Source organism: Topomyia yanbarensis, chromosome 3 (genome assembly GCF_030247195.1).
Source record: "Topomyia yanbarensis strain Yona2022 chromosome 3, ASM3024719v1, whole genome shotgun sequence".
Lineage (NCBI taxonomy): Eukaryota > Metazoa > Arthropoda > Insecta > Diptera > Culicidae > Topomyia > Topomyia yanbarensis.
In genome coordinates, this window is record NC_080672.1 from 308,606,040 (window position 1) to 308,632,845 (window position 26,806).

At 40.1% G+C, this 26,806-nt stretch overlaps 1 protein-coding gene across 6 annotated transcripts in view; it reads right to left on the reverse strand.

Moving 5' to 3' along the window:
• The window catches only part of LOC131688605 (nuclear hormone receptor FTZ-F1), a 591,438-nt gene extending 572,857 nt beyond the window's left edge, over window positions 1-18,581 (reverse strand). The window contains exons 1-2 of one of the 6 annotated variants that reach the window (XM_058972967.1): window positions 18,346-18,581; window positions 15,798-17,779 (exon numbers count right to left, since the gene is read on the reverse strand). In XM_058972967.1, coding sequence (XP_058828950.1) covers window positions 15,798-16,698 — 901 coding nt within the window. In that variant the 5' untranslated portion in view covers window positions 16,699-17,779; window positions 18,346-18,581. Of the gene's footprint in view, window positions 1-15,797 lie in introns of all 6 variants that reach the window. The other 5 variants (XM_058972966.1, XM_058972965.1, XM_058972969.1 and 2 more) reach the window with 5 other exon arrangements.
• Between the last annotated feature and the right edge of the window lie 8,225 nt (window positions 18,582-26,806).

The following is a 26,806-nucleotide window of genomic DNA, read 5'->3' on the forward strand; positions in this document are numbered from 1 at the left end:
TCCTTGAACGATTCCATTTTTTCGTCAAAATTTTCATATTATTTTTATGAATTTTTTAATAATTTTTTTCACGAATATTCTTAAAATTACAAGTCGTATGCTTTCGCAAATAACTATTTTTTAGTCACATTGATCATGAAAAATGTATATTGGGGTTTTTAGTACAACTCCGTATCAGTTATAGTTACACAGTAATATGTATGACACAAAATTCAGTGAGATCAACTATCTGTCCAATACATAAACAGTGATTCGAATCCTCGCTAAATTACGTGTAGAATACGGAGCACTCAAACGAAACGTCTATTGAATTGTCCAATGCCTGTGCTAATTCTGGCATTGAAGCTTCAATTGAAGCGTTCTTAGCATAAGGCATTTGGGCAATTGACTCCATTGCTATAAGTTAGAAGTTCTTTCACTGGGATGCAAGTTAGTTTGTAGTTCGATAGTTCAGGGGTCTTTGGGAGCCGTTTTTCTCGGATCTAATTTGTGGATATTTTTGGAATTTGATCCGTTATTTTTCATAATAGTGCATTCCAATACAATGAATCTGTATTTTCAATAATATCAAGGGAGTGAGCGTAGCGTATTGGTAAATCGATTGCCTTGTACGCAGCGCACCTGGGTTCGAGTCCCGACCCCGCACATAGGGTTAGAAATTTTTCCTAAGAGATTTTCTTAACCCGAAGAGGCGAATGACCTTAAGGTTAAAACCTCTATAATTGAAATAATAAAAAAAAATATCAACGGAAATCAGGTGTTCTCAATTTTCAAATGACACATTTGTACATATGTTCAAAATTCAGTAGAGATACGAAAAGTTTAAAAAAGTGTACGTGGGATGTCTCTTTTCAATATTTTTGTCTTCAAACAACCATATTACCCAGATTGAAATACCCAAGGATTTCCGTAATTATAGTATATACAAACGCTGAGTACAGAATTGAATTAAATTGCAGTTGATGTAGTTTTCGGTTTTTGGCCATATGACTCTCCTTAGTGCAACGTTTCGAAGGAACAGCCCCTCATCTTCAGAGGAAAGCAGGGTTAAACATAAAGTACTTTTCTCATAATACAAATATTTTGCAAATTTTGCCAGGACCACTAATATTTTCTTATTCAAGCAGAATGTAATATTTACAATTTTGTTTCCGTAAGTGGCTCTGTTCTACACTAAAATGGTAAACTATTTATAGGGAAACAGAAGACCAAAATAGGTTCTTTGATCTGAACACATACATCGCAAGATTAAATTAGCTTGGATAGTAAAAAATATTTCAGATTAGTTAAAGATCTTATGACACATCTTAGAAATGGATTTGAAAATATCAGAATAGATCTGAGTCGTGACAGTTACCACGAACACGATTGGGGAGAGATCGGGGGTGGGGAGGGTCGACAAGTGATGGATGGTAAACGATGGTTATTTGTGTGACACTATTTTTGTATATAAGGCGAAATTTTGATTCCTTACATCTTTATTGTATGTAATACAACTGATATTTTTTACGCCATAATTATTATAACATAAATCTTGTAAAAGAAGATAAACTTTAGAATTTTGTTATTCAAAAACACAGTTGCTCTCGGTGCTACGAGTATAATATGAATATGGATTATGTTAGATCCCTATTTTCTCACTACTAGGAGGATTACTTGGTGATCTGTGCATTCATATACTATCCAACGTCTATCTCACGACTGAACGCAATGCTTAATCCAACGGATAAATACATCAACTCTGGACAAATTTTCACTTTGAAGTAAATTTACACATTGTTTTGTCTTTCAAGTAAACTTGCATATTAATTTTTGAAAGATTAATTATTTACTTAATAATTAATAAATTATTAAGTACATTCTCAAAATGTTCTCGAAATCGAATTTCTTGAATCACGCAGATGTGTTTTCATACCCCGATATTCAAAATCGGTTTAGTTTTCCCCCTAAAACACCCGTAAAGCTATACTCTTTATATAACGATTTCATTTTTAGTTAGTGAAAATTGGTAAGCGGAAAGCCCAACAATACGAATCGGAACAATCGGCAAAGACCTACGCGACGAAATAAGGACTACGATTGGAAGCTCGGAACATGGAACTGCAGATCACTTTTCTTTCCATCTTTCGACATGATAATCAACGACGAACTCCAACCACGCTTCTTTGAAGTCGTAGCACTGCAGGAACTTTGCTTGACAGGACAAAAGGTATGGGAAAGCGGGCATCGGGCGGCTACTTTCTACCAGAGCTGTGGCACCACCAACGAGCTCGGAACCGGCTTTGTAGTGCTGGGTAGGATGCGTCAACCAGGGCCAGCGGAACACTATTTTCCCGAGTGGGTACTATGATTCCGAGTGATTTCTACCCGTGGTAACGAAAGTTCAGACCTGGCGTGTGTAAGTGAACAGGGAAATTCCCGGATAATAGCTGGTAGCTATTTGGAAACACCCTTTGTTAACGGGCTGTATGGCCGACGGCTTAGCGAAAATGTGTTCGTTGATTGCTGATACTTCAAATGTTCCACAATTAACCTACCAATTACTCCATTCTTTTAAATATCGATGCAATAATTTTCCGTTCCCATAGATAAAACCTTTCACAGGTACTGAAGCCTGCATGATAGTGTTTGGCTAACGGCAAGGTATCTCCATCGACCAACATCCTCTCAGGCTCAATGGAGGTCGATTTGGATATTTCTGCGGTGGCAAAAATAATGCCGATAAGTCCACTTTTCGATACAAATTACATCCATCTAATACAACTGGCACAAGGAATGTCTTCTTCCGGACCACATATAAGCCATTTGACATCACCGATATACGCGGGATCGAACTAAACACTCGGCCATGTACGAAGAAGTTTTGTCTATGTATCCGCCTGGGAAGTAGAGATTGATGGTGTAGTCTCCTACAGGGGCACTAACTGCGAAGTATAAGGTTGGATTCTTTAAGAACCCTTTGCTTTAGTCAGTGAAAACTCTGGTTTGCAAGTAATTGCGCTCGGTAAAAATCGAGGAATGTAACAAAACCACTAATTTTTCATCAGCCTCATATCGAGCCTTTCGCATGGTCTGCTCTTCTACACATTGTTTTTTTTGAACGGGGCTCGTCTACCTGTTCATATTTTTATGCCGCGAATCATGAGCTGCCCTCGTCGCAAACCATTGGGCCTACAGTTATATATTGTAGAAACAAGGCACGGTGTTGAAAATGAGGAGATAACTATGACAAGTTTTCCTACTGTGGACACATGATTTCTCAACATATTCCACATAATTATCATTTGGGGAAAAATTTAAGCATTCTTTTAAAGAACGCTTCGAGAAGAATTGCTTAATAAGGCTACGCTACCAGTCATGATTAATTTATGCGCTTTCTCGTTCAGTAAAGAGCGAGAATCTGACCATTCCATTGTGGGAACATTTTCTAGCGAGCCATATACATTTTCAAAGGAGAAAAATCGCTTTCTCTCCTTGGCTTCCTCGTAAAAGCCTGAGACTGTCCCTTGAAGGGTGCTGTTAGAAAACCAAAATAAGTTGTTCCTGGTCTCAGGAGTCCTAGAAAAGAGCAGGAATTTTCACATAGGACATCAAAACGCCAAGTATCCGTACATTTTTTCCCAGGTTTTACATCATGCATTTGCATTGTGTAAAACCTGGTTAACTTCCAATGTAGATTTTCCACTTTATTCGCTAGGGCAAGGAAAACGCTTTTGGGGTTCAAAATGTGCTGTTCTTTCAATCGGATTAACCTTTGCTCGGTACCAGGTATTGAAGTTGGTTTTAGAAGACTTCAATTCTCACGGTATGCCATAAGATTCTCTTCACGATGATAACCGATCTACCTAACTGCGTGATATTTGCGACAATATGACCATCTTGGATACGGTAAAAGTGACACAAATTCCTACTCCACCTGCACGGCCAAACACTTTAGATTTATTATTGTACTCGACCTCGCCACAATTCGTGAGCCCATTGATTGAAAGAGATACGCGTCCACTATATCCGAAACAATCGAATTAAAACAAGAAAAACTTGCGGCGAAAGCGTACAAGGTTTGGATTGGTTTGATTCTATACACTGCGATTAAATGCCAGACGAAACGAGTACCCGGTGCGAGCAACAGTGGACGGTCTCCAACTCCGTTGTGACCAGAGAGCGTTCAGAATTGTCCGCGAAAAGGTCCTATAAGGACTTTTTGAAAGTCGAATCGCCCGAATTATTCCGAATATACGTGACGTTAGAAACACAAATGAAAAACTTGACGAAGGCTGAAAAACGCAGTTATTGGCACCGGTTCGTCGACGGATTAACGAGAGAAAAAATGTTTGAACTGGTGGCCAGGTCCTACGTTGTGTATTCGATTCAACCTTTGATCGAAATACACGCAACCAATAATCTTTCGGTGACAACAGCATTCCATATAGATCCACATTCAAAACGACGTTTCACGATTTCATGATAATGCCGTATATAAACGAAATGATTATTTTTTAAACACACATATTTATCTGACAGCATAAATGCTCGCGCTAAGCATTGCAGTGCTTATATTACCGTAACGTTCATCAGAAGATGACAGCTATGCGTAGCTTCTATGCTATTTATTATGACAGTAGTGGAGTGGCGAGGGCGCCCACATCGTTACAGTTTCTGGGGAAAATATGAGAGTTCCTGAGTGCTTTATCTGAAAAATCATGCCAGATTACCAGATACAAATATTACTTTGAGTTCCTTCGCACTCCTCTATTTCCCGGTAATGAGAAGGCGGACACTTAGGCATTAGAATGTCATTTTTATGAAAGATCCCGTAATTTCAGTTTTTTTTTATTGCATTGGACACTGGAAAATTGGCAAATTTCTTGGAACCATGGAAGTTTAGAGATCCCAAAGGTATCAACCAACCTTGGTTAAAGGGGATTGATGAAGGTCGTAACTTTCTTCGAGTGATATCTCGGGTCATGTCCAACAATTAAACGTTGAATGCGCATCTTCGGGATATTGGGGTCAGAGTCGGAAAATGTTTTTTTCATTTGCCAAAATCAGGCGAAAATGACGAAAGAACGAAGCTTCTTTCCATACCACTAGCACTTTGCGAAATCGAAAATGAGACAACAGGCTAGGACAAAGCAAGCATGTAGCAGAGCGTTTTCATTATTCTCTCCACACGCTCGTTTTCGCTTTGAGATTCAGAATGATATTGGTACATTCGATATTGAACTTACTGCTGGGGAAAGGAACATACACTAGCAATGATATTTATTTGTCGATGCTCGATTCTGTAGATTTGCGAGCTAATGATGGTATTGTAAGAAGGAAGCCTGATCGGTGTGCATATTTCTTATTTTAACTATGTTCTAGTTGCATTATTAGATGCACATTGCAACTTCGGATTGTCATAGCAAAACGAAAGTCGCTGCTGCTGCTACTCGTTTTCATAGAATCGAGAGAGGAGGGGACATCGCCTTTATTGTTTTATTTTTTCATGCAGTTAGCGACGAAAGAGGCAGGGAAAGGACGAAAATGAATTCTCTGAATTTCGTCGTTCATTGAATAGGTATGAGAATTTTAGGCTCTGATTGGGGTCGTTGAGAGAGGTTTCCACAACATTAAATATGTTGTCTGGTCGTGCGCCTAGTGTTCTAGCGTCAGATCTATGCTAACCGAATACATTCGGCCTCATTCCACTGCAAGATGTGTTAGATATGCTCGATCTCCCCTATATGTCTCTCATATGCATATTTTTAACCACCATAGATATCCAAATTTAGTTATCTCTTCTCTCTTGGTAGTTATGTTAACATCTACCTGGCAATGAGATCACAAAAGAGTTCCCAGCGGATCCAAGGAGGTCAGTCGGCGATCCGGTTCATGATGTCCTGACAGTGATCTTCCGTTTGCCATAAAGCTGCAAATTAAATTTCTTCTTTTCCCTGTCATTGTTGTCCGCTCTCTCTTCACTTCCCCTGACACGGTCTCTGCTATTCTAAAGTTGAAACCAATCCCTCTTGTGTATGTCTTTTGCCTTCCTTATAAAAGTGTGTTTTTGTTTCAATTTTTAATCAAGTAATAATTCATTTTGAAAAATTGCGAATTATATATTTAGTCTTTTAACATATTTTTAACAGCATCCTTTATTCTGAATAAAATCGCGTAATATTTTTTCGTAAATCGATCAGTATTCCTCGTTTTAAGAAATAAAAAATAATCTCAAATTTCAATCAAATCCTGATGATTATCCCATATTTTGATAAAAATGGAAATTGTAAAGCAAAAAAAAATTGAATCTGAATTAAAATATAATTATATAATTGTTGTACATCGAGAGCTTCGGACGCATTCATTTTGTGCGCGAGACTTTCGAGTGGGTAATTTCCCCCTCGGTTATTTTCGAGTGAGTACTACCTATACTGGCCACGCATTCCGCCGGCCCTGGCGTCAACGCATGATTGGATGGACTCCGATCAACGCAAGGATGTGTGAGTTGAGGATCAAAGGCCGTTTCTTCAACTACAGCATCATCAACGTACGCTTCCCACGATGGGAGACCCGACGACGAGAAAGAAGCGTTCTATGCGAAGCTGGAGGTGGTGTACGACGGCTGTTCGCAACAGGACGTGAAAACGAGACAGAATATGGAGCGATACAAACAAGAAAACCTCGGTCCTCCGAAGAAAGAAGCGCCAACAGGAGGAACAGTACCTCAACGGTGAAGCAGCAGAGGACGAAGGCTTCTGTTCTCCAAGAAGTCAAGGAGGAGATCGGTGGGATGAAAAACAACATAGCTGCCGGTGTAGATCAACTACCCAGCGAGCTATTAAAATACGGTGGTGAAACGCTGACTAGAGCGCTGCGCTGGGTAATCGCCAAAATTTGGGAGGAGGAGATTCTTCCGGAGGAGTGAATGGAGGGTGTCGTTTGCCCAATCTACAAAAAGGGTGACAAGTTGGATTGCTACCGCCCGATCACATTACTTAGCGCCGCCTACAAGGTCCTCTCCCAAATTCTTTGCCGCCGATTGTCACCATTTGCAAGGAAGTTCGTGGGGCACTACCAAGCGGGATTCATGGGTTCCAGCGCCATCACGGACCAAATATTCGCGATTCGGCAGCTTCTATAGAAGTGCAGCGAATACAACGTGCCCACACATCATTTGTTTATCGATTTCAAATCGGCGTATGACACAATCGATCGAGATCAGCTATGGCAGATAATGCACGAGTACGGTTTTCCGGATAAACTAACACGATTAGTCAGAGCGACGATGGATCGGGTGATATGCGTTGTTTGAGTATCAGGGACACTCTCGAGTCCCTTTGAATCTCGAAGAGGGTTACGGCAAGGTTATGGTCTATCGTGCCTGCTATTCAACGTTGCGTTAGAAGGTGTTAGAGCGGGGTTAGACGCGAGTGGCACGATATTCAGGAAGTCCGTCCAGCTTCTTGGCTTCGCCAACGACATTGACATAATGGCACGGAACTTTGAGGCGATGTCGGAAACGTACATCAGACTGAAAGCTGAAGCCAGCATGATTGGACTTGCCATCAAAGAAGAAGAGGTTCTAGAGACGACAATGTGAACCTCCCATCCCGAGTTCGGATTGACGGTGACGAAATCGAGATGGTCGATGCATTCGTGTATTTGGGCTCACTGGTAACCGCCGACAATGATACCAGCAGAGAAATTCAGAGACGGATCTTGGTGGGAAATCGTGCCTACTTTGGACTTCGGAGGACGCTCCGGTCGAACAAAACTCGTCACCGCACGAAGTTGACTACCTACAAGACGCTGATTAGACCAGTGGTCCTCTACGGCCACGAAACCTGGAATATGCTCGTGGATGAACGGGCCCTTGGAGTTTTCGAACGAAAGGTGTTGCGTACCATCTATGGTGGCGTGCAGATGGAAGACGGAACGTGGCGCAGGTGCATGAACCATGAGTTGCATCAGCTGCTGGAAGAACCATCCATCGCGCAAACCGCAAAAATAGGACGTTTGCGGTAGGTTGGACACGTCGTAAGAATGTCGGACGACGACCCGGTGAAGATGGTTCTTGAGGGCGACTCTACAGGAACAAAAAGACGGTGCGCACAGCGAGCACGGTGGATCGACCAGATAGAGGACGACCTGTGGACCGTTCGAAGACTGCGAGGCTGGTGACAAGCAGCAATGGACCGAGTGGAGTGAAGACGGCTTCTGCATACAGCTAGAGACAACAAGACTCTAGCCTGAACGGTAATGTAAGTACCACCGAACAATGCACTGTATCTATAAAACCAGTCAAGATAGAAGGCCGCTGTCTTCGACAATGTTTCTTGTGAGAACATTCCCCAAAACTTTGCTGAAGATAGTACCACTTTATCTCATCAGTTTACCGAATATGTTCGTATCAAGATTTTAGACTAATAAATCATGTTCTTTAAATCAAGCTACCAGACCCATGGATTCAACCGGAAACAAGTGATTTATTTAGATTCTTGTAGCATCTTGCTTGTACTTTCAAATGCATACTTAGTGGTCTGCCCGTTTTAGCCCGTTCATCAGTTATTTGAGTGCAAAGTAGGCCATTTTTCGAACAAAAATAGTAAATATCTCAGAAACTGCTCAACATATGAAGTATTTCATTAATTGTGATAGTTTTCTAGAACTTCCAAAAAATCTTGGAAATAAATTATAATGAAAATTTTTTTCGGTATTTTCTATAATAATACACCCTTCAATAAAGTTTCTTGTAGAATAATTTACTACAACTTTGCAGAATACACCAACTCGCAATTTCTAAATATACGAGATATAAATTTTTGTTCGTACCTACAGTTAGGTTTAAATCGATCGAGATGACCTAGAGTGCTTGTGATGAAATTCGTCTGCGGCGTATCTGTACGGCCGATGTAGATTTTAGGGACGTCAAAACTAGACCTTCTATTCGTGAAAAGCAACGGCTGCTAGAGGATAGAATGTGAAGAAGGGAATGTGAAATTCATACACTATATAAAACGTAACGTTGCATTTTGCATGTCGATCATCTAACATCCTTTAATTAGACAAAAAAATATTTCGCGCCCTTCGTTTACGTCAAATGTATTTTCCCCCTAATGTGTAGTTTGGTTGGATGAGAGATTATTCAAATTTCAGAATGTAGATGCCCAAAAAGGGGAGTAAGACATTTTTAATGATTACAGCTATCTTTTGGCAATATTTGGTATAGCTACAAAACTGAAATTACAGCTGATTGGTAAAATAAAGATTCTGTTCGACGGTGAACAATTGGACATGTTTTAGGTTTTAATAAGATGAATTTGAAAAAAAATATGTAGGATTAAGATAATTTATCCAAGATTCATCTTAGTATCCAAATAAAATTGGAGGTCTTGGAAAAATTACAAAGCAAAACAAACCGAGCAGTGGAAAATATTTAACAGGAACAATATTGCAGATAACAAAACCGGGGGTTCGTAAATTTAACTAGTTCGTAATAAAGTGTTCATAATTTGGGAATTAGTTGGTAAGAAAGTTCGTTTTACATTCCTATTAAAATTCTTTTGTAAGCATTTCACGTAATTTAACCTTCATTAGGTGTTAACTTTTTGTAACGAATAAGGTGTTAGCGGGTCATATTGACTCCGATTTCGAACTCAGTTTTAAGACACATTTTCAACCAAATCTATATGAGCTGGTACTTACATTGTTTGTTAGAGTTTTGATTTTCAGTTTCTGAACTCTATTGAAAATCGTTGCTCTCCATGAAAGAGGAAAAGTCAAGAAATTCTACACTTCTAGGTGCAAAACTTAAAAAGTTATTGCATTTTGAAAGATTATTTGGGATCATATTGATCCCAACACCAGAAGGTTAATGATTATATTCTTTGTCAAATAGTTAGGTGGGTATGGTTACATTTGTTCATGTTTCAGATATTCTCAGAGTTTCCTGGAGCGAAGATCTCCAGATCTACAAGTGCATCCAGTTATTTTCTGGACGTTTATAGATGTGATTCATACTCATAAAACGTCATAATGGAAAGTTGAATGAGATATTGAGTTCAATTGATTTTTTTTTGGTGATCCAAGAACATTCTTAAATACAGAACTTAAGAACTATAAGCGTAATAGGAAACATGTTGCGGGTTTTTTTTCTGTGTGCAGTCTCCCACTACGCGGACTCGTACTTTGTGAATTCCTGCTAGATCGTAGTAGGAATCCGCGTAGTACGATTCCGCGTTGTAGTAGACCCGACTCACTTCTTAAGACTCATGACATCAAGTTCGACATAGTATAGAGTTCAACAGATATCACAGGTCAACCGAAAACGTCTTTGAGCACAGATCTAAAGATGTACAAAGTAAAGGGAATCTAGAAACTCTTGCAACAGGATTGACAAGTAGATGATGAAAACGGATGTTTGGCGCTATTTTGAAAGCCAAGATGGCAGCTTTCGGTTGCGCAATATTTCTGATAACCATAACAATATGGGTATTTTCGTAATAGACTTGACGAACAGATAATGAAAATGGATTTTTGGAACCCTTTTGGAATCCAAAATGGCAACTTTCAGTTCAGCAATATTCTTGATAACTCTAACAATATGGGTATTTTTGGAACGGGTTTGACAAGAAGTTGATGAAAATCGATATTTGGAACCCCTTTGAAATCCATGTTGGCGACTTCCGGTTGAATAATATTATCGATAACCCCTACGAAATGAGTATTTTTTTAATTAACTAGGCGAGCAGATGACGAAATCGGATTTTTGGAACCTTTTTGGCGACTTCCGGTTGAGCAATATTCCCGATAACCCTAACAAAAGGGTATCTTTGGTACTGGTTTGGCGAGTAGATGATGAAAATGGATATTTGGAACCTGTTTGAAATCCAAGATGGCGACTTCCGGTTGAATGATTTTTTTTAATAATCTTAACAATATGGGAATTTTTGTAACGGGTTTGACGAGTAGATGATATAAATGGGTTTTTGGAGCCTCTTTGAATTCCAATATGTCGACTTTCGGTCGAGCAATATTTTCGATAACCTTTACAATATGGGAATTTTCGAAATGGGCTTGATGAGTAGCTGATGAAAATCGATATTTGGAACATCATTGAAACACAAGATGGCGACTTCTGATTGAGTAAAATTCTCGATAACCCGTACAATATAAGTATCGCTGTAATGGACTGGACGAGTAGATGATGAAAATAGATTTTTAGATCCTCTTTGAATTACAAGATGGCGACATCCGGTTGAGCAATATTCTTGCTAACTCTAACAATATAAGTTAGAATATCGTCGCTGTTGTGCTATCTTATGACAAACGCCATTTTGGGGTAAACTGAGTTAGATATGCCACATTACTTGTTTGAAAAATCTCTACAAAGTGGCGTTTTCAGAATTTCGAAATTCTACTTGGTTACTTAGATATAGCTAGAAACATGATGAGAAATTGCGGGTTTTTTGCTTCAAATCACTATATCTAGGGATTGGCTCAAGTTATATTGAAGTTTTAGACGGTTTTATGTGTGACAATGTCTGAGGAACACAATGGCATAAACATTTTCGAAAAAAAATTATACGAGTTGTGAGAAAAACACAGTTTTAGTTTTGAACTGGAAATAAAAGATATTTGGCAACACTGTAATCAAGAGAAACAATTTTTCTAGATTCTCTGATTCATTTCCTTTAAAATGCATTTCACCGAATGTTTATAGACCATATGAACCCAAAGATATGAATAAAAGTTAAAAAGTGATGATTTTTTTCTATGGAAAATTTTCCATGCACGATTATGACACGTCATACAAATTTTGTCATCAATACACGCCTATGACACGTGGGAGTGCGATTTTTGTTTACATTCATAGTAAAAACTCGCAACATAGTCAACCGATCTTCGTAATATTTGAAAGATTAATGCAGAATAGATAGAAGCATCAATTGTCTTCATTGGATTGTTTATACCATTTATAAGTTTCAAGATATTCAATCTCAAACTTTAAAAATCGTTTTACTCGAAATGTGCTAAATGGCGCTTCTCATAAGATAGCACAACAGCGACGATATAGGTTTTTGCCTTTCTCATATAGAAAGGTTATGCAATCACTCTGAAAAACGTCAACCTAATCCCGGCCCGGAGGGCCGAGTGTCATATCCCATTCGACTCAGTTCGTCGAGATAGGAAAAAGTCTGTATGTGTGTGTATGTGTGTATGTATGTGTGTGTATGTGTGTATGTGTGTGTGCATGTGTGTGTATGTATGTGCGTATGTGTCAAATAATGTCACTCATTTTTCTCAGAGATGGCTGGACCGATTTGCCCAAACTTAGTCTCAAATGAAAGGTGCAACCTTCCCATCGGCTGCTATTGAATTTTGGATCGATCGGAATTCTGGTTCCGGAATTACGGGTTTCCGAGTGCGGCCACACAGAAATTTCTCATATAAACTATAGGAAAAATTAAAAATAGAACTTTTATTTTTGATGCTAAATGTGGTCAAGGTGCATGATACGTCGAGATTTGATGCAAACTCGAAAAAAATTTGACGACTATTCACTTTTTTGGATTTTGGCACATTTTTGCCTTTCTCATATAGAAAGGTTATGCAATCACTCTGAAAAACGTCAACCTAATAATTTTTTTTCGACTCGCATAAGGTTTCTGGATTTTAACAGGGGCGTAGTTGATGGTTTACGGTGAGTGGTTACATCCCCCTCTACTGTTCACTCCCCTCCTTTAAAAATCTCCTTAAATTACCCCTCAGACCACCACCCCATCCAGCCCTCATACCACTCCTTTTCAACCCCATCATCTTTAAACCACCACTATATCACAAAGCATACCAATTTAAGCTGGGGAGTCGTTCGTTCATGGGACTTTCGCTCTACTCGCATACCCACCCCCGCATTACAAAATGAGTTAGCAAGCAGATAACATTGATCTAATGCTGATTAGGCTAATGAAGTATGATATTTTTTTGTTTCAAGTGTTTCACCGTCGACACGTAGCTCATCAAGTTCGTGGCTGGCATGCCATTGTATATAAGTGCAAAGTGTACTAAGAATGTAATAAACATTTCCACAATTATGTTGAACATAAAAAGCCTCCGTGCCATAGTTTAGAGAAATGAGAAAGGCACAATTGCACCGCTAGGTGGATTAAAACAGGTTTTTTTTGGAAAGGATTCGAGGAGTAGGCAATGAAAATGGATATTTAGTGCCATTTTGGGAGGCCAAGAGAGTGACAGTAAACTAACTAAGTTTTTCGCTTTATTTATCCTTTAATATTTATTATATAATTATCCCATTCCGAAAATATCCATATTATTGAAGTTGAAAATAATTTTTCTCAACCGGAAGTCGCCATCTTGGATTTTTAAATGATTTCCGAAATCGTTTTTTGTATACTCGTCGAGTCCATTCCACAAATACCCATATTGTTGAGGTTATACAGCATTTATCTATACTGGAAATCGGCTTCATGGATTTTGAAATGGCTTTCAAAATTGATTTCTGCCATATACTCGTCAAACCGTTCTGAAAAGTCATATTGTTGAGGTTATAGAAGATTTATCTCAACCGGAATTTGCCATCTTGGATTGTTAAATGAGGAATTCCACGAAGATCCGTCCGAAAATCTTTAAAATCGTGATTCAAAAAGAAAATTGTATTTTTGACTGCAAATAGTATAAATTATAAAAATATGTCAAAAGTTGTTGTTAGGAAAACTTTTTTATTGAAAACTTCTCCATGATCCAAATACACTAAAAAAGTTGCTTTTACGTCTTTAAAACGATAAACATTAATTTATTGGCATTTTATGATAGGGTAAGGCGAATAACTTAAAAAGAGCATAATTACACGAATTAACTGTTTATGATGGAGCAAAATTCCAAATATCTCGAAAACTATCGCATTTTGGAAGATTTTTGTTAAATGCATTTTGATTTTAAATGGTGCTTAGAATTATATTCTGTAATAAAATTACAATTTTGTATGTCAACTAGTATGAAATTTAAAAACATGTACGAAGTTATTGTTAGAAAAACTTTTTTACCGATTTTTTCTCCATCATACAATCACATTCAAAATGTTTCTTTTCTCTTTAGGTTTTTGTTTCCAAAATATAAAAAATTTAAAAAAATGGGTTTTTTCGCAATTTGAATTTTTAACTTTTGTTTTTTGAAAAATGACACAACATTTTTTTCAGCGTATATTTTTTTTCGGATAGAAGTATTCATTCCCTGTAACTTGTTCTCAGATAGTTTTGCTGTATAAAATACAGTAATCGAACAAAAAAAAATTGTAATTTATACACGTAGAAACGTTTACGCCCTTTTGAAACATTAGTCTTGTATCAAAATATTCCAATTGCCAGAGAATATCATGGAGATTCATACAGCGAACACACCTGCAAAGTTTCGTTCGAATCGACGATGGTCATATTTTGCGGTCGGCCGGTTTCTCATGGAATCCCTCAAATGTCTTCAGACATCCATTCCCGTTGTCTACTCGTATACCCTATTCCTAATATATCCATATTGTTGAGGTTGCAGAGAATATTTCGAAACTGGAAATCGCCATCTTAGTTTTTAAAATGGCTTTGGTCATACATTTTCGTCATCTGCTCTTGAATCCAATTCTGAAAACACCGACATTGTTAAGGTTATAGAGAATTTATCTAAACCGCCATCTTTGATTTCAAAATCGCTTCAGACATCGATTTCCCTCATGTACTCATCAACCCCATTTCGAAAATGCTTAACTTTTAGTACTAATGTTTAGCTAAGAATATGTTAAATTGTATACAACTTCACACTGTACTGTTTTTTACGAACTTACTTCCTAAATACAGAGTTCGTTATTTTGAATTTAGTTCGTAGAAAAGCTATGTAAATCGAATATTACGTAAAAGGAATTTATAAATGAAGGTTTCAGTGTATGCCTTGGCGTAATATTACTTGCTTATTCAATTTGTTATCCAAGCTTGATACGAATAGCCTAGGCCATGCACAAGAGATGCAGTTTCCTACATGGGTACTATTGTCCATTCGTTCAAGTTTCAGATAAATGTGGAACTTTGGCAACGATGCTCTCGATCCGGAGGTTCATTATTTTTTCCGAACTTTACGTCTATACTGTGGTCAAGTCGGCTGCCACATACTGAAGAGATTGAATCGAAACGTTGAACTCATCTTATTGGAGTATGTAAAGATACAACGAAGTAGCGAAGTGAATTCGCATCGGCTTGCCATCCGAACCATGTTTTGGATTTCGCTATGTTCTTATCAGAATTCGAACTTCTGTACTAACGGGACGAAATTTTTTATCAGTTACTTTATGTTAACACAACTAGTGTTTCTTTTTTTTACCAAACTTCTCTTTGATTTTCATGTCAACTACCATATATTGCAGAGATATAATTAACACGTTGAACTCAACTTATTTATACAAAAATTGATTTAGTTTTTTCTTCATTTTCATCAAATATTTTGTTCTGGAATTTATTCTCGAAATATAAATATTTCTAGTGATTTTTGATTAGTTTATTTACCTAAACAACAACTTCAAATAAACCTATACCATTAACTTTAAGTGAGTACCTAATTCTCTAATTCAAACAGTTTTCATCAATATTCGATCCTTATCATAAGCTTATATCTAAAACTTAAATACTATTGTTGTCAGTAACACATTTTTCCTGGAAACAACAATCATCACCACCGTTGAACAGTTTGCTTTCAGCCACAGGGAAATGCAACGCTGTCAGAAAATAAAACAAAACAACACAAATATGTCCTGTACTTACCATCGGATCCCTGCGTGTAGGACCCCTCCGATGGAATTTTGATCTCGATCGGTTCGTGCAGCGTTGCAACGTTGTCATCCGTAGAGGAAGATCCACTCTGGGTCGCTGCAGTACCCAGTTCCTGAAGATGCACCCCACCAACTCCACCATCAGCACCAGCAGCGCTCACCACCAGGCTGCCTCCGGTGGGTGGCGAAGCAGTCGTACTGGACGATGACGATGGGTGCAGATCGATAAGGGCGGCTGCGGCTGCGACCGCTGCCACAGCCGAATTGCAGCCGGTATCTGCCGACAGCAGACCGGATGTTCCGGCCTCAGCTTCTAGGGCTGCCGAAAGTTGCAGACTGGTGTCAGAATCGAACGGCGATTCGTCGGTATTGATCACTATTGTTGTAATTCCGGATGAGGAACCAGCGCAACTGCTGCTGCTGGCGGCGCTAGTCGAGGATGTAGGAGTTCCGGAAGTTACGATCACATTCGTAGAGGAGTTTACCGGAATGTGTTGCTGCTGCTGCTGTTGCTGTTGATGCATGGTGTGATGCTGAAGGGACCGAACCCCGATTGGACTAGTTGTGGTACTGATTAGGGAACTGTTGGTGATGATTATCTTAGTTGTATGAATTGGCTGAGAAGTTGTCAAGATCTGTTGATGATGGTGTTGCTGTTGGTGATGCATTGTTGATTGATGGTGTTGCTGCTGCTGGACCAACTCATACAATGATGAGGAAGAGTCATCAATCGGGGATGCCGTTATCAGTAAATTTCCATTGAAATGGCTTCCACCCCCGCCAACGACACCACCACCGCCACCGCCACCCCCGCCATTGATACTGGCATAGACTATGTTGGTAGGCTTGGATGTCGATGAAGAACTGGCCGTCGAGGTGGCTTCTTCGTGCATTTTTCTTCACTTGCTTACAAATTTACACAACACTTAAGTTTCAGATATAAAATATCTACTGGGACTTTTCGATTTTTCACCTTTGCTTGCTACACCTCTACAGTATACGTACGCGGGAGATTGGGGTATTCTCTACGGTTTTCGGGTTGAACACTTTAGAACTTTGTACTAACGATTCGAGTACGCGAGACACTTTTTCCTAGCCCAGCTTCTTCAGGTAACACTTGACTGAATGACAATGAGATTCACAAACTGGCCAATGCCAGTGGTTACTCCTTTCCAGACCATCCAGATTATTACGGGGACACTGGTTTTTACACAAGCACACACACTAACGGCAGCATTCGTATGCAGGTCGTTCCCGAAATATGCGCTCTTGAGCTCCAAACGCGCCGGTTCTAGCCGTCCCTGGATGCAACAGGAAGAGATGCACGCAGCAGCACGGGACGAAATACGGAGTGCAAGTATATAGTTCAAGGTCGAAGAAAGAGCACAAGTGCAATGGAGCAGCACATGGACCGAAAATAGCTCGGGCGTCCAGCAACAGTGCAATTTGCAATATAGCTCCAGCAGTAACACGATCGGAAATAGAGGGGTGGGCAGGGAGGGGTGGTTGGCTGCCTGTGTTCCGGGTTTTGGGCGGAGGGTGGGTGCTCTGCAGCTAGATGTCACTTGGCAGCTGGTTCACGGCTGTAACGCTTTCTTCCCATCGTCGTTGCATATGCACACTAACACAGTCGTAATTGCAGCAGCAGCAGCAGCAGTGCCGGAGGTGGTGCCTCCATCGGCAAAACCATGGTCACACCAAACACCAAAAAAGTGCATTCAATGGGATGGAAACTTCAGCACAGTTTCCGGATGGCGAGATGTTCTCATCCAGAGGCTGCGGCGTAGCAGGAAGCAAATTTCACGAACAACACACACTACTGCATCGATTCTATAAATTCGCAAATATCGCGATTTTCATTCTTACTTATGGTATTCTTCGCTAATACGCGCACTTACACACGCGCCCGGTTTCTCTACACCTTCGAAAGGTTGCTCTGACAAAATTGTGTTTGTATTTCTTCTAATTCGAAACCTGCAAAAAATTTGCGGAAAAAAACTACTTATTCCAGAACATCGAAATTCGACACGCCTGTCGTCACTTTGACCAGCTTATACGCCATCGGGCACTGGACTTCGCTCGCTCTACGCCACTTTCGCTATCATCCCGCGCCAAATCCGGACTTATTTACACTAAAATTTCGGGAATAATCAAAACTTCACTCGAATATAGGTCTTTAGGCCACTTACACTCGTTCTTAATTGTGCCTTTTTTCCTTCACTCTCACTGCACAACCGAAAGAGACGCACACTCACTAGCACAGGGCAGATTGGGGATCCATGGCCACCAACACGACCATCAAGGTTGCTTTTTATCACAAGTTCACGCTACAGCGAATAGCACCACACATCGACGGGCTGATTCTAAACACATCAACACCGGCGACGGCGGCAATAGCGGCTTAGAACACTACCGCGCACGCCGTCTTGCTAAAACGAGCAACTGAACACACGCGAAACCACCACACGCTCGTCGCTCGGAACACCCGAAAATATTTCCGCGCTAGTATCACATCAACTGACATTGAATTCATAATTAACCTTCAAAGAATCGTTCACTTCCTATGCTGGATTGTTCACAAATAGGAAATCAAAGAAAACTCCTTCTTCCCCATCGACTCCTGTAGTCACTTGAAACACTCGAACTGACTCACTATCCCACTAGTAAACCTAGTAGACACGAACCGAAACACACCAGCTCAGTACAGACTCCCGTGTCGCGGTCGATCGGATGTAAACATTCTCACTTTCTTCTGCCCGCTTCTGCTGATTCAAACTGCGAACAAATCGGGCGGCTGCTTGCGTGAACAATACATCACTTCCCCGTTCGATTTGCACACACCGTCAGCCGTGTAAACATACCTACAGTACCTATATAGAATCGCGTTTCAGAACCCCGTCAGCCGCCCACTAACACTACGACAGCAATTGCCGCCGTCGTCGACTGCTAAATTCATATTCACGGCCAACGACGAGTCCGCTTCTGTACCCCCCTTTCACAACCCAAACTCCGGCTCGATTCATTCGCCATCGCCGTTGATTCAGAGCGCAGCAGCAACAACAGCAACAGCAACAATGACGACGACGACCGCGACGGCGGCGGCGCTCATGGTGTCCCTCTTCGAAATCATTCGCACAGGGAAATAATCATTTGCTTTTGCTTCTGGCGCTCGCTCACTGGCGGGCTGGTAGGCCTACCTCTCGTTGGGGTTGCTTTCTGTGCAGTTGGGAAAATAAACAAGATTCGCTACCCCAGTCAGCAGCCAGTCACGGAGAATTAGGCCGGGATAATTGTGTAGGTACAGTTTGACAGTCGAGCTTGTTGCTGGAATTTTGTTTGATGGGGTAGGGGGTCCAATGCAGACCCAGTAAGGGTTTACTAGCTACATAATATTGAAATATGTCAACTGATTTGGAGAAGCTTATTTTCCCTGTTTAATTCCGCACAATTTCCCGTAGGTTCGTCGCAGATGAGGTTACCAAAAGGAAGATAGAGAATTTAAAAAAAAAAATATCCAGCACGTTGCTGTAGAAATTTGGCTTTAGGCCATATTATTACTATTTTTAAGCTCAACTTTATGATAATTTTTCATCTTAGTATTTTTAAAGTTACTATTTATCTATTTTTTGTTACGAGTTAAAGCGGAAAAATGGCTTGTTAAAGGCGGACAAACGAATTATTACTAATGCTTAGTGCATAAAATATCTACGTTCTTCAATCAATGCATTATGTTGGGGAAAACTGAATTGTCCGCCCGTGCGCAGAAAATTCTCAAGGGGGGGTGGTTTGATTTTGTTAACGTTTATGTTAAAAGAAACGTACAGAAACCCTTGAACTTTTTTCAGAGGACAGGGCCTAGTCTTGTGAACCAAACGACTCAGATCAACAAATTTGGTAAATGTTTGTTATCGAGAAGGAGTCATCAAAAGACACCGCTGCATAGTGGTCGGAAACCCCAAAAACGTGAACCTAATTCACTAGAGGCCAAACCATCGAATATATTCACAAGGTATCTTTGGACGAATTGTTTGTATTAATATTCCTAATAAAAATTAAAATTAGACATGGGTTACTACGATCAAACTAAAAGAATTAACTTTTTATGCGATCGATTTATAAAGCGTTCTCTATGGCAACACCCTTAAATTTAGTTTTTTTTAATATAACTTTTTCCATTGTGACTTTTCGTGCAAATGATGTTCCAAACAAATGTGGAGGCATTAAAACCACATAATATTGCTGAAGAGTGTAAGTAAAAATACTCATTCGTTTCAAAGTTATTGAAGGTTTTAACATTTTTTACCGTTAATTACATAATTTGACGAAAAATACCGAAAAAAATTTTTTTTCGTTGATTTTTATATGGAAAAAGTAAAAAAACATTTCAAAGTGAGCTTACTCTATTCATAGGATTCTAGATTGCCACGCATCAAACCGTTTTACCTTTATTATGCGTAGTCTGGACACTGAAAATAGTGAATGCTCGTCCATTGTGGTTTGCACCTCTCTCTCTTATACGCAGTTGAAGTTGGTGTAAACAATTTAAAATTCTTCAATAACTCTATGAGAGTTTTTACAAGAGGTGTGCGCCGCGCCACCGATTTCAGGTAATTTTTTTAAAAGCAGTCTTCAACAATATTTTTACATGCAGTCTTCAACAATATTATGTGATTTTTTATATCTCAACATTTGTCTGGAACATCGCTTGCACGAAAAGTCACAGTGAAAAAAGTTAAATTAAAAAACTAAATTTAAGGGGGTTGCCTTAGAAAACGCTTTATAAATCGATAACCTTAAGTCCTACAAGTTCAAGTTGTTCAAACAAATTCTTCATTATGAGCATTTCTAAAACTTTGTCGAAGAAACCAACTTTCTACCTCGTCAGTACAAAAGAATAAATTTTCTAGTTCAATCATAGTAAGCTATGCCTCAATTTAATTTTTATTAGATTGTAGAGAATATTCATACGAACAATTCGTCCAAAGATACCTTGTGAATATATTCGATGGTTTTGCCTCTAGTGAATTAAGTACACGTTTTTGGCATTTCCGACCACTGTGCGCTGCCTGCTGGCTCGTGGTGGATTCGGATTGGTATCCCGCTATCCTTATCCATCCGGAGCAACCGTTAAGTACTGCTTTAGTAGGGATTGTGTTCTTGCTCATTTTGCTTTGTGTTAATCGTCATGCTTTTATCCATAGCTACTTTACCTTACTTGCTGTCCAACCTTCGCGATATATCTGACCTGCTCAGGTCTGCTGCAAATATCGTTACCTGTTGAAACATGAACTGATCCGGAGGCGTCGACCATAAGCATTTACATCTGTTTACAACCACCTTCGCCTGGCTTCTTATCCTTCTTGGTGCTAGTCGTTCCAATTTATCTGCTAGCTGGTGCTGAGAACTTCTCGGCGGCGGTATTTCACCCTATACCGATGCCGATTTTCGCGATCCATTTCGCTGCCACTCCAACGGAAAAATCATCAGCGGTAAAATTTCTCTAGACAACGATATCCCGATTTTCCCCCACTTTGTGTTTTTCCTCTTTAGCTGCCGTTGTAGCCTGCCTTCCGACATCTGCTGTCTACTCATTACTGTTGCTTAATATCGAAGCTTGCCGAAACGTGAACCGATCCTTCAGAGAAGCCGTCCAACTTGACATACATCCCTTTCCAGTCACCCTCGCAAGGTTTTGTCCTTGGTTTCTTCATTGACTTGTTTCTAGAGTGACCGAACTCAAATGGCACTTTAGGTGTCAAAACGGTTTGCATTATATTTTATTCCTAAACAGAAAGTTAATAAATTTTTAAAAGTAATTCAAAACCCTCATGGGGAGTTTGCACCCCCCAAACCCCCTCCCCCTCCTTGCGAACGGGCCTGGTAAAGAGTGTTCGCTGGCGTAGCTATATTTAGCATTTCATCAAAAGATCGCGTTGAACGTCCCTCAAGTTCCACCTCGCGGGACATTTTGGGAGATCATGCGGGTTTTCCCCACAGGAGAGTCACTTTTCTACATCCCTTCCACAGGGATCACCTACATGATTCCCACAGCAATAGACATTGTTGCTACAATAGCTGTTTTCAAGTACTACAGTTCATGACCAGCCGATCATACGAAAAGTCGAACATATAGACAATTTTGTCAAAGAGCAGGTAGTTAGGTATAGCAGAACCGGATAAGAACACCCGAGTCTGGACGTATGTCCTCTTTCCGTCAGCTGCGACCGATGCTGAATACGAATGTTTGCAATCAAGTATCTTTCCTGGCTTGAGCATGGAGTCTTTAAAACAGCCAACTATGTATTAGGAGATCCGCTCAAATCATACTCGAATCGGAAACGACTCCGTCGCATTCGATCCGATGTGATGGTACATATATTCAAACTATTTACCACCACCAGAAGCGAATCAGGGCAAATTTTCAATATTTCGGCCGAATATCGTTCCGTCAGAAATCTGCAATAAATTCAAACATTTTTTGTCTTTGGTCCGGAAGAAGATCACGTAAGGCCCGGCGGCCGAGCATGGATATACGTTGAGGAGGGGAGTCGGTTTTGTTTCGACTGCCATGTCTCCTTGAGATGAACCATTGTCAGTGGAAACAGTTTTTTCACGGGCCTATTGCCCAGCGCACGTTCGTAGTAGAACCCAAATGGCGAAACGTAAAATAATAGCAGTGCTTATCTTGGATAACGGTATCCAGGCAGCACACGAAACAAAACACTGCTACTGCTATGCTGATCGACTAACGGTTAACAGACACAAAGAAACAGCAAAAAGTCCAAAACCTCGAAGAGGAGAAGAATGTGCAAGATAACCTTAAACGCGGTTTAACACTATTCTTTGTTATACACTGCACGGACTGGAAAGTTCAACTGATTGCTTCGAGGGCGACTGTACAAATGATGATAGTCCGTGCTCGCTTCAAAGCTACAGTACTAATAGTAAAGTAAAGGCGAATTTATTCAGATTTGGGAATATGATAAATCAGTGGCGTAGCCAGTAAATTGACTTGGGTGAAGAGGGGAGGGGGAGGGGGTTGAAAAAATAGTTGATTTTTCAAAATGCTGTACATTTGAAATGTTAAATGTTCCATTCTACAAATGACAAAAAATAATAAAGAATTCCTTTCATATCTTCAAAGGTAACTTTCTTTTATAAAATGTTATAAACTTTGCTTCCCTGGGTTCGAACGAATCCTACACGATGAGCTAAAAACTCACAACTTCATAGGCGTAGCATTGTAGGAACTTTGATTGACGGGACAGAATGTGCGCAAAAGCGAGCACCAAGCAGTTACATTCTACTAGAGCGACGGCACAACAAACGAGTTGGGAATAAGCTTTTTATTGCTGGGCAAGATGCGCCAACGCATAATCAAGTAGCAGACGATCAGCGAAAGGATGTGTGTGGATCAAATGCCATTTCTACAACTACAGCACCGTCATCGTACACTGCCCTTACGAAGCGAGCCCTAAAAACGAGAAAGATGTACTTTAGGCGGATTTGGAGCCCGAAGCAGGATGTATAGCTCTTTATCAACGACATGAACGCCACTCTTGAGATCATCTGATTAACAAACTGAGAACCAAATCGACGTTCTAATGAATGGAAATTGCTTCTCTGTCATCAAAAATGTTCGCACCTTCCGTAGTGCGAATATAGATTCGGAATCGCCGACAGGAAGATCGGGATATCGAGACGATGGAGCATCTGTACAGAGCTAAGAAAATTCTACGAATAGGTAAATCGCTCGGAGGCTATGTGTCACAGGCCAACAAATGAAGAGATACTAATAGAGATCTTCTCACGACCGAGTGTGAGCTGATCAATAGATGTATTATGACGAACATCGAAATAGTAGTAGACGACAAGAGTATCGCAAGAATTAGCCTGGGGACATGCGCAGCCGACGACAGATTCCCAGCGCCGGATATACCCAAGATTCATGAGGAGATCGAACAGTTGGGGACTGATAAAGCCGCTGTCAATGATCAACTGCCATGTGAAACACGGAAGAGAGGCACTCACCTGGGTGGTTTTAAAGATCTAGGAGACACATATTTGACCGGAGGATTGGATGGAGGAAGTAGTATGTCCCATCTACAAACAGGGTGTTAAGCGGGATTGCTGCAACTGGCTACCTAGCAATCACATTACTGAAGGTGTTCTCCCAAATTCTTTGACGCCGCCAATCACCGTTAGAAAATTGGCTTATAATGCCCAAATACGAATTTCCGAACAAACGACAATAGATCGAGTGATGTGTGATGAGTATTAGAGATACTTTCGAGTCCTTTTGAAACTCGGAAAGGGCTACGGCAAAGTGTGATAATAAGAGCGAAAGTTTTCGCGATTGGTACGGTTTTGCGGAAGTCTGTTCAGCTCGTAACGTCGATGTTGTGACACACAATCTTGAGACGATGGTGGAGTCGTACATCCGACTGACGGTTGAAGCAAAGGGGATGCGTCCGACATAGTACATGAGAGTAAGAGGTTATGCAAATATTATATATCAACAATACAGTCCACTCCTGTAAGTCCCATACGAATCATAAAGGACATAAATGAAACGCCATCTGTAGATGAAAAAGGAATTTAATCTCATAAAACTACAATTCTGCGATTAGCGTGTACCGTAGAATGTAATGTCAAACGCGTCCACGAAGTAAAAAAGAAAGATGGGCAAGATTGGTTTTCAGCGAGAGTCGGTTTTCATCCAGTGGCCGTAGGTATAATGCTGGGACCGTGCAACGTAGGAATCAATAATATTGTTACAGTTGAAACCTGAAAAATCCAACCAGCAACAATCGTTCCATGACGTCGGAAGAAGTGCGCTGTATAGCGCATCATTGTAGGAATGCAGCGCACTATTTCCGACGCGATTCCATTGTTTAGAACCAGAGAAAATACGATTGTTGCTGGTTGGATTTTCCAGTTTTCAACTGCAATCAGAATAGATAGAAAAAAAAGATGGGTGGGTAATGTCTGCGACATAACCGGAGAGATGTAGAATACATAAGGAACACGTTCTTCAAATATGTTGATACTCATTAGGATTTTTGGACAAAAGCTGATTTGGGCGAGGAATATTTCAAATTATTCTTTACAAAAATGATGGTGGTCCTGAAAAGGACCGGTTTTGTTGGCGTTGTTGGCCTTGGTGAGGGAGATAGCTAACGATGAAATTAATTGTTAGCATGAGGAAGTCGCGTAGTACTGGCCAATGGAAGAACAGATAATAATTGATTCCTGAAAATCAATTTTTCTTTATTCATGTAAATTATACATACTTACAAATCTAACAGAAGATTCCTGATCATATTTCTGAATCATTAGCGTGAACATTGTGTAATTTGGTTAAGTACAATGAAAGTTACAAACTTTCCAAACTCGACCTTCTGTTCCTTCAGAAATATTGAAATGGGGTGTTAGTCGTGGTCACAATAAAAAAAAGATGGGTGGGTAATGTCTGTCACATAACTGGAGCGTCGTGATTTCAATTCGAGACGTTAATTTAAATCTAATAATATTCAACAGAATCACGTTTGAATGGGAAATTTTCAAATAATTCTCTATGGTAATAATGGTGGTTCTGAAAAGAACCTTTGGTATCGGCGTTGGTGTTGATGGTGATGCGCTGGATCATTGGATATTTTTGGCATGATAGTTACGTGCCTGGCGAACTGTTTTGTAGCCTCGAACAAAACGACAAGACTGGCTTCTTCGGGTACCATTACGGCTGAACTTTATAAGCTTAGCTCGACTTTGAAATCCTGCACAATCTCACGAATCAGACACTGGTAGGGCTATTTTGTTTGCTACTAGCACGGAGCTGCACAAAAATATCATTTAATGCAGTTAGTTCACGGGGGCTGCCAAAAAGCTTGAATAGAAGCATGCGACTTCAACGTTTCTCTTAAACACATGCAACAACACATTCGTTTTGGTAATACTGATAATAACAGTAGAAAGGAATGGAAAAGCAGTGCACGAAACGAGCGAGAGGATAATTTAAATTTTTGTTCCGTGTGCAAGCTACTTCTTTCCACCCAACGTATTATGTTGCTTGTTGAAAATTTGCTACGCACCTTAAAATGAAAGTTTCAGTTTAACTCTCACTAGAACACAATTGATTGGTCCTGAAAAGAACCGTTGCTTTTATTGTAATTTACGCCCACTCCCACAAACCGACCAAGTAGGCATCACTGGCTTCATTACGGCTGAGTTTTGTAAGCGTAGCTCGACTTTGAAGTAATACACAACCTTACGAACCAGACGCTGGAATGTTAGCCAGCGGATTAGTTGCTCCGTTGCCCTTTAGTTGGGGCGAAATACTAGCATGGCGACAGTTCCTGATCGGTAGTTGGTTGCGATGGGCCACCAGTAGCTGGGGCACTTTTGCGGACCGTCATCATCGCCAACTGCTTTCCTCCGGTGGACTGGCTGCTTGCTAGTGCTTGAACGAATACGAATGATGAGAAAAACCGATCGACCAATATTCATATATGAAAACACGAGAAAGCACTACTATCGCTCTCCCGCTCGTTTTCGTGCCATTCCTGTGCTTTTCCTTTCCGTTCGGCTACCAATACTAGCATAACCAAAACGAATATTCTGTCTTTCCATCGCCTTCAATCTAGTGGCCAGTGCTAGCAAACTTGCATGTTCAGTTTTTCAATAACAACATTCCAACAATATTTTCAAAGAATGTTGCAGATTTGAAAAGAAGGAAGGAGAAGATTTTCACAAATTTAAATTCTTTCGTGTTATTTGTTAGCGCTGATAAAGGCTATTTAGTTTGCTACTAGCAAGGAGCTGCACAAACAAATCGATTTATGCAGTTAATCAACGGAGGCTGCCAAAAAGTTCGAATAAAAGCATGCGACTAGTGTACTTTGCACGTTCTATATTTTATAAATACTAGAGAGGATCAATAAAATAATTCAAATTGTTATAGCGACATGCAATTGTGGCAACACTGGTCATGAGATGGTGGGG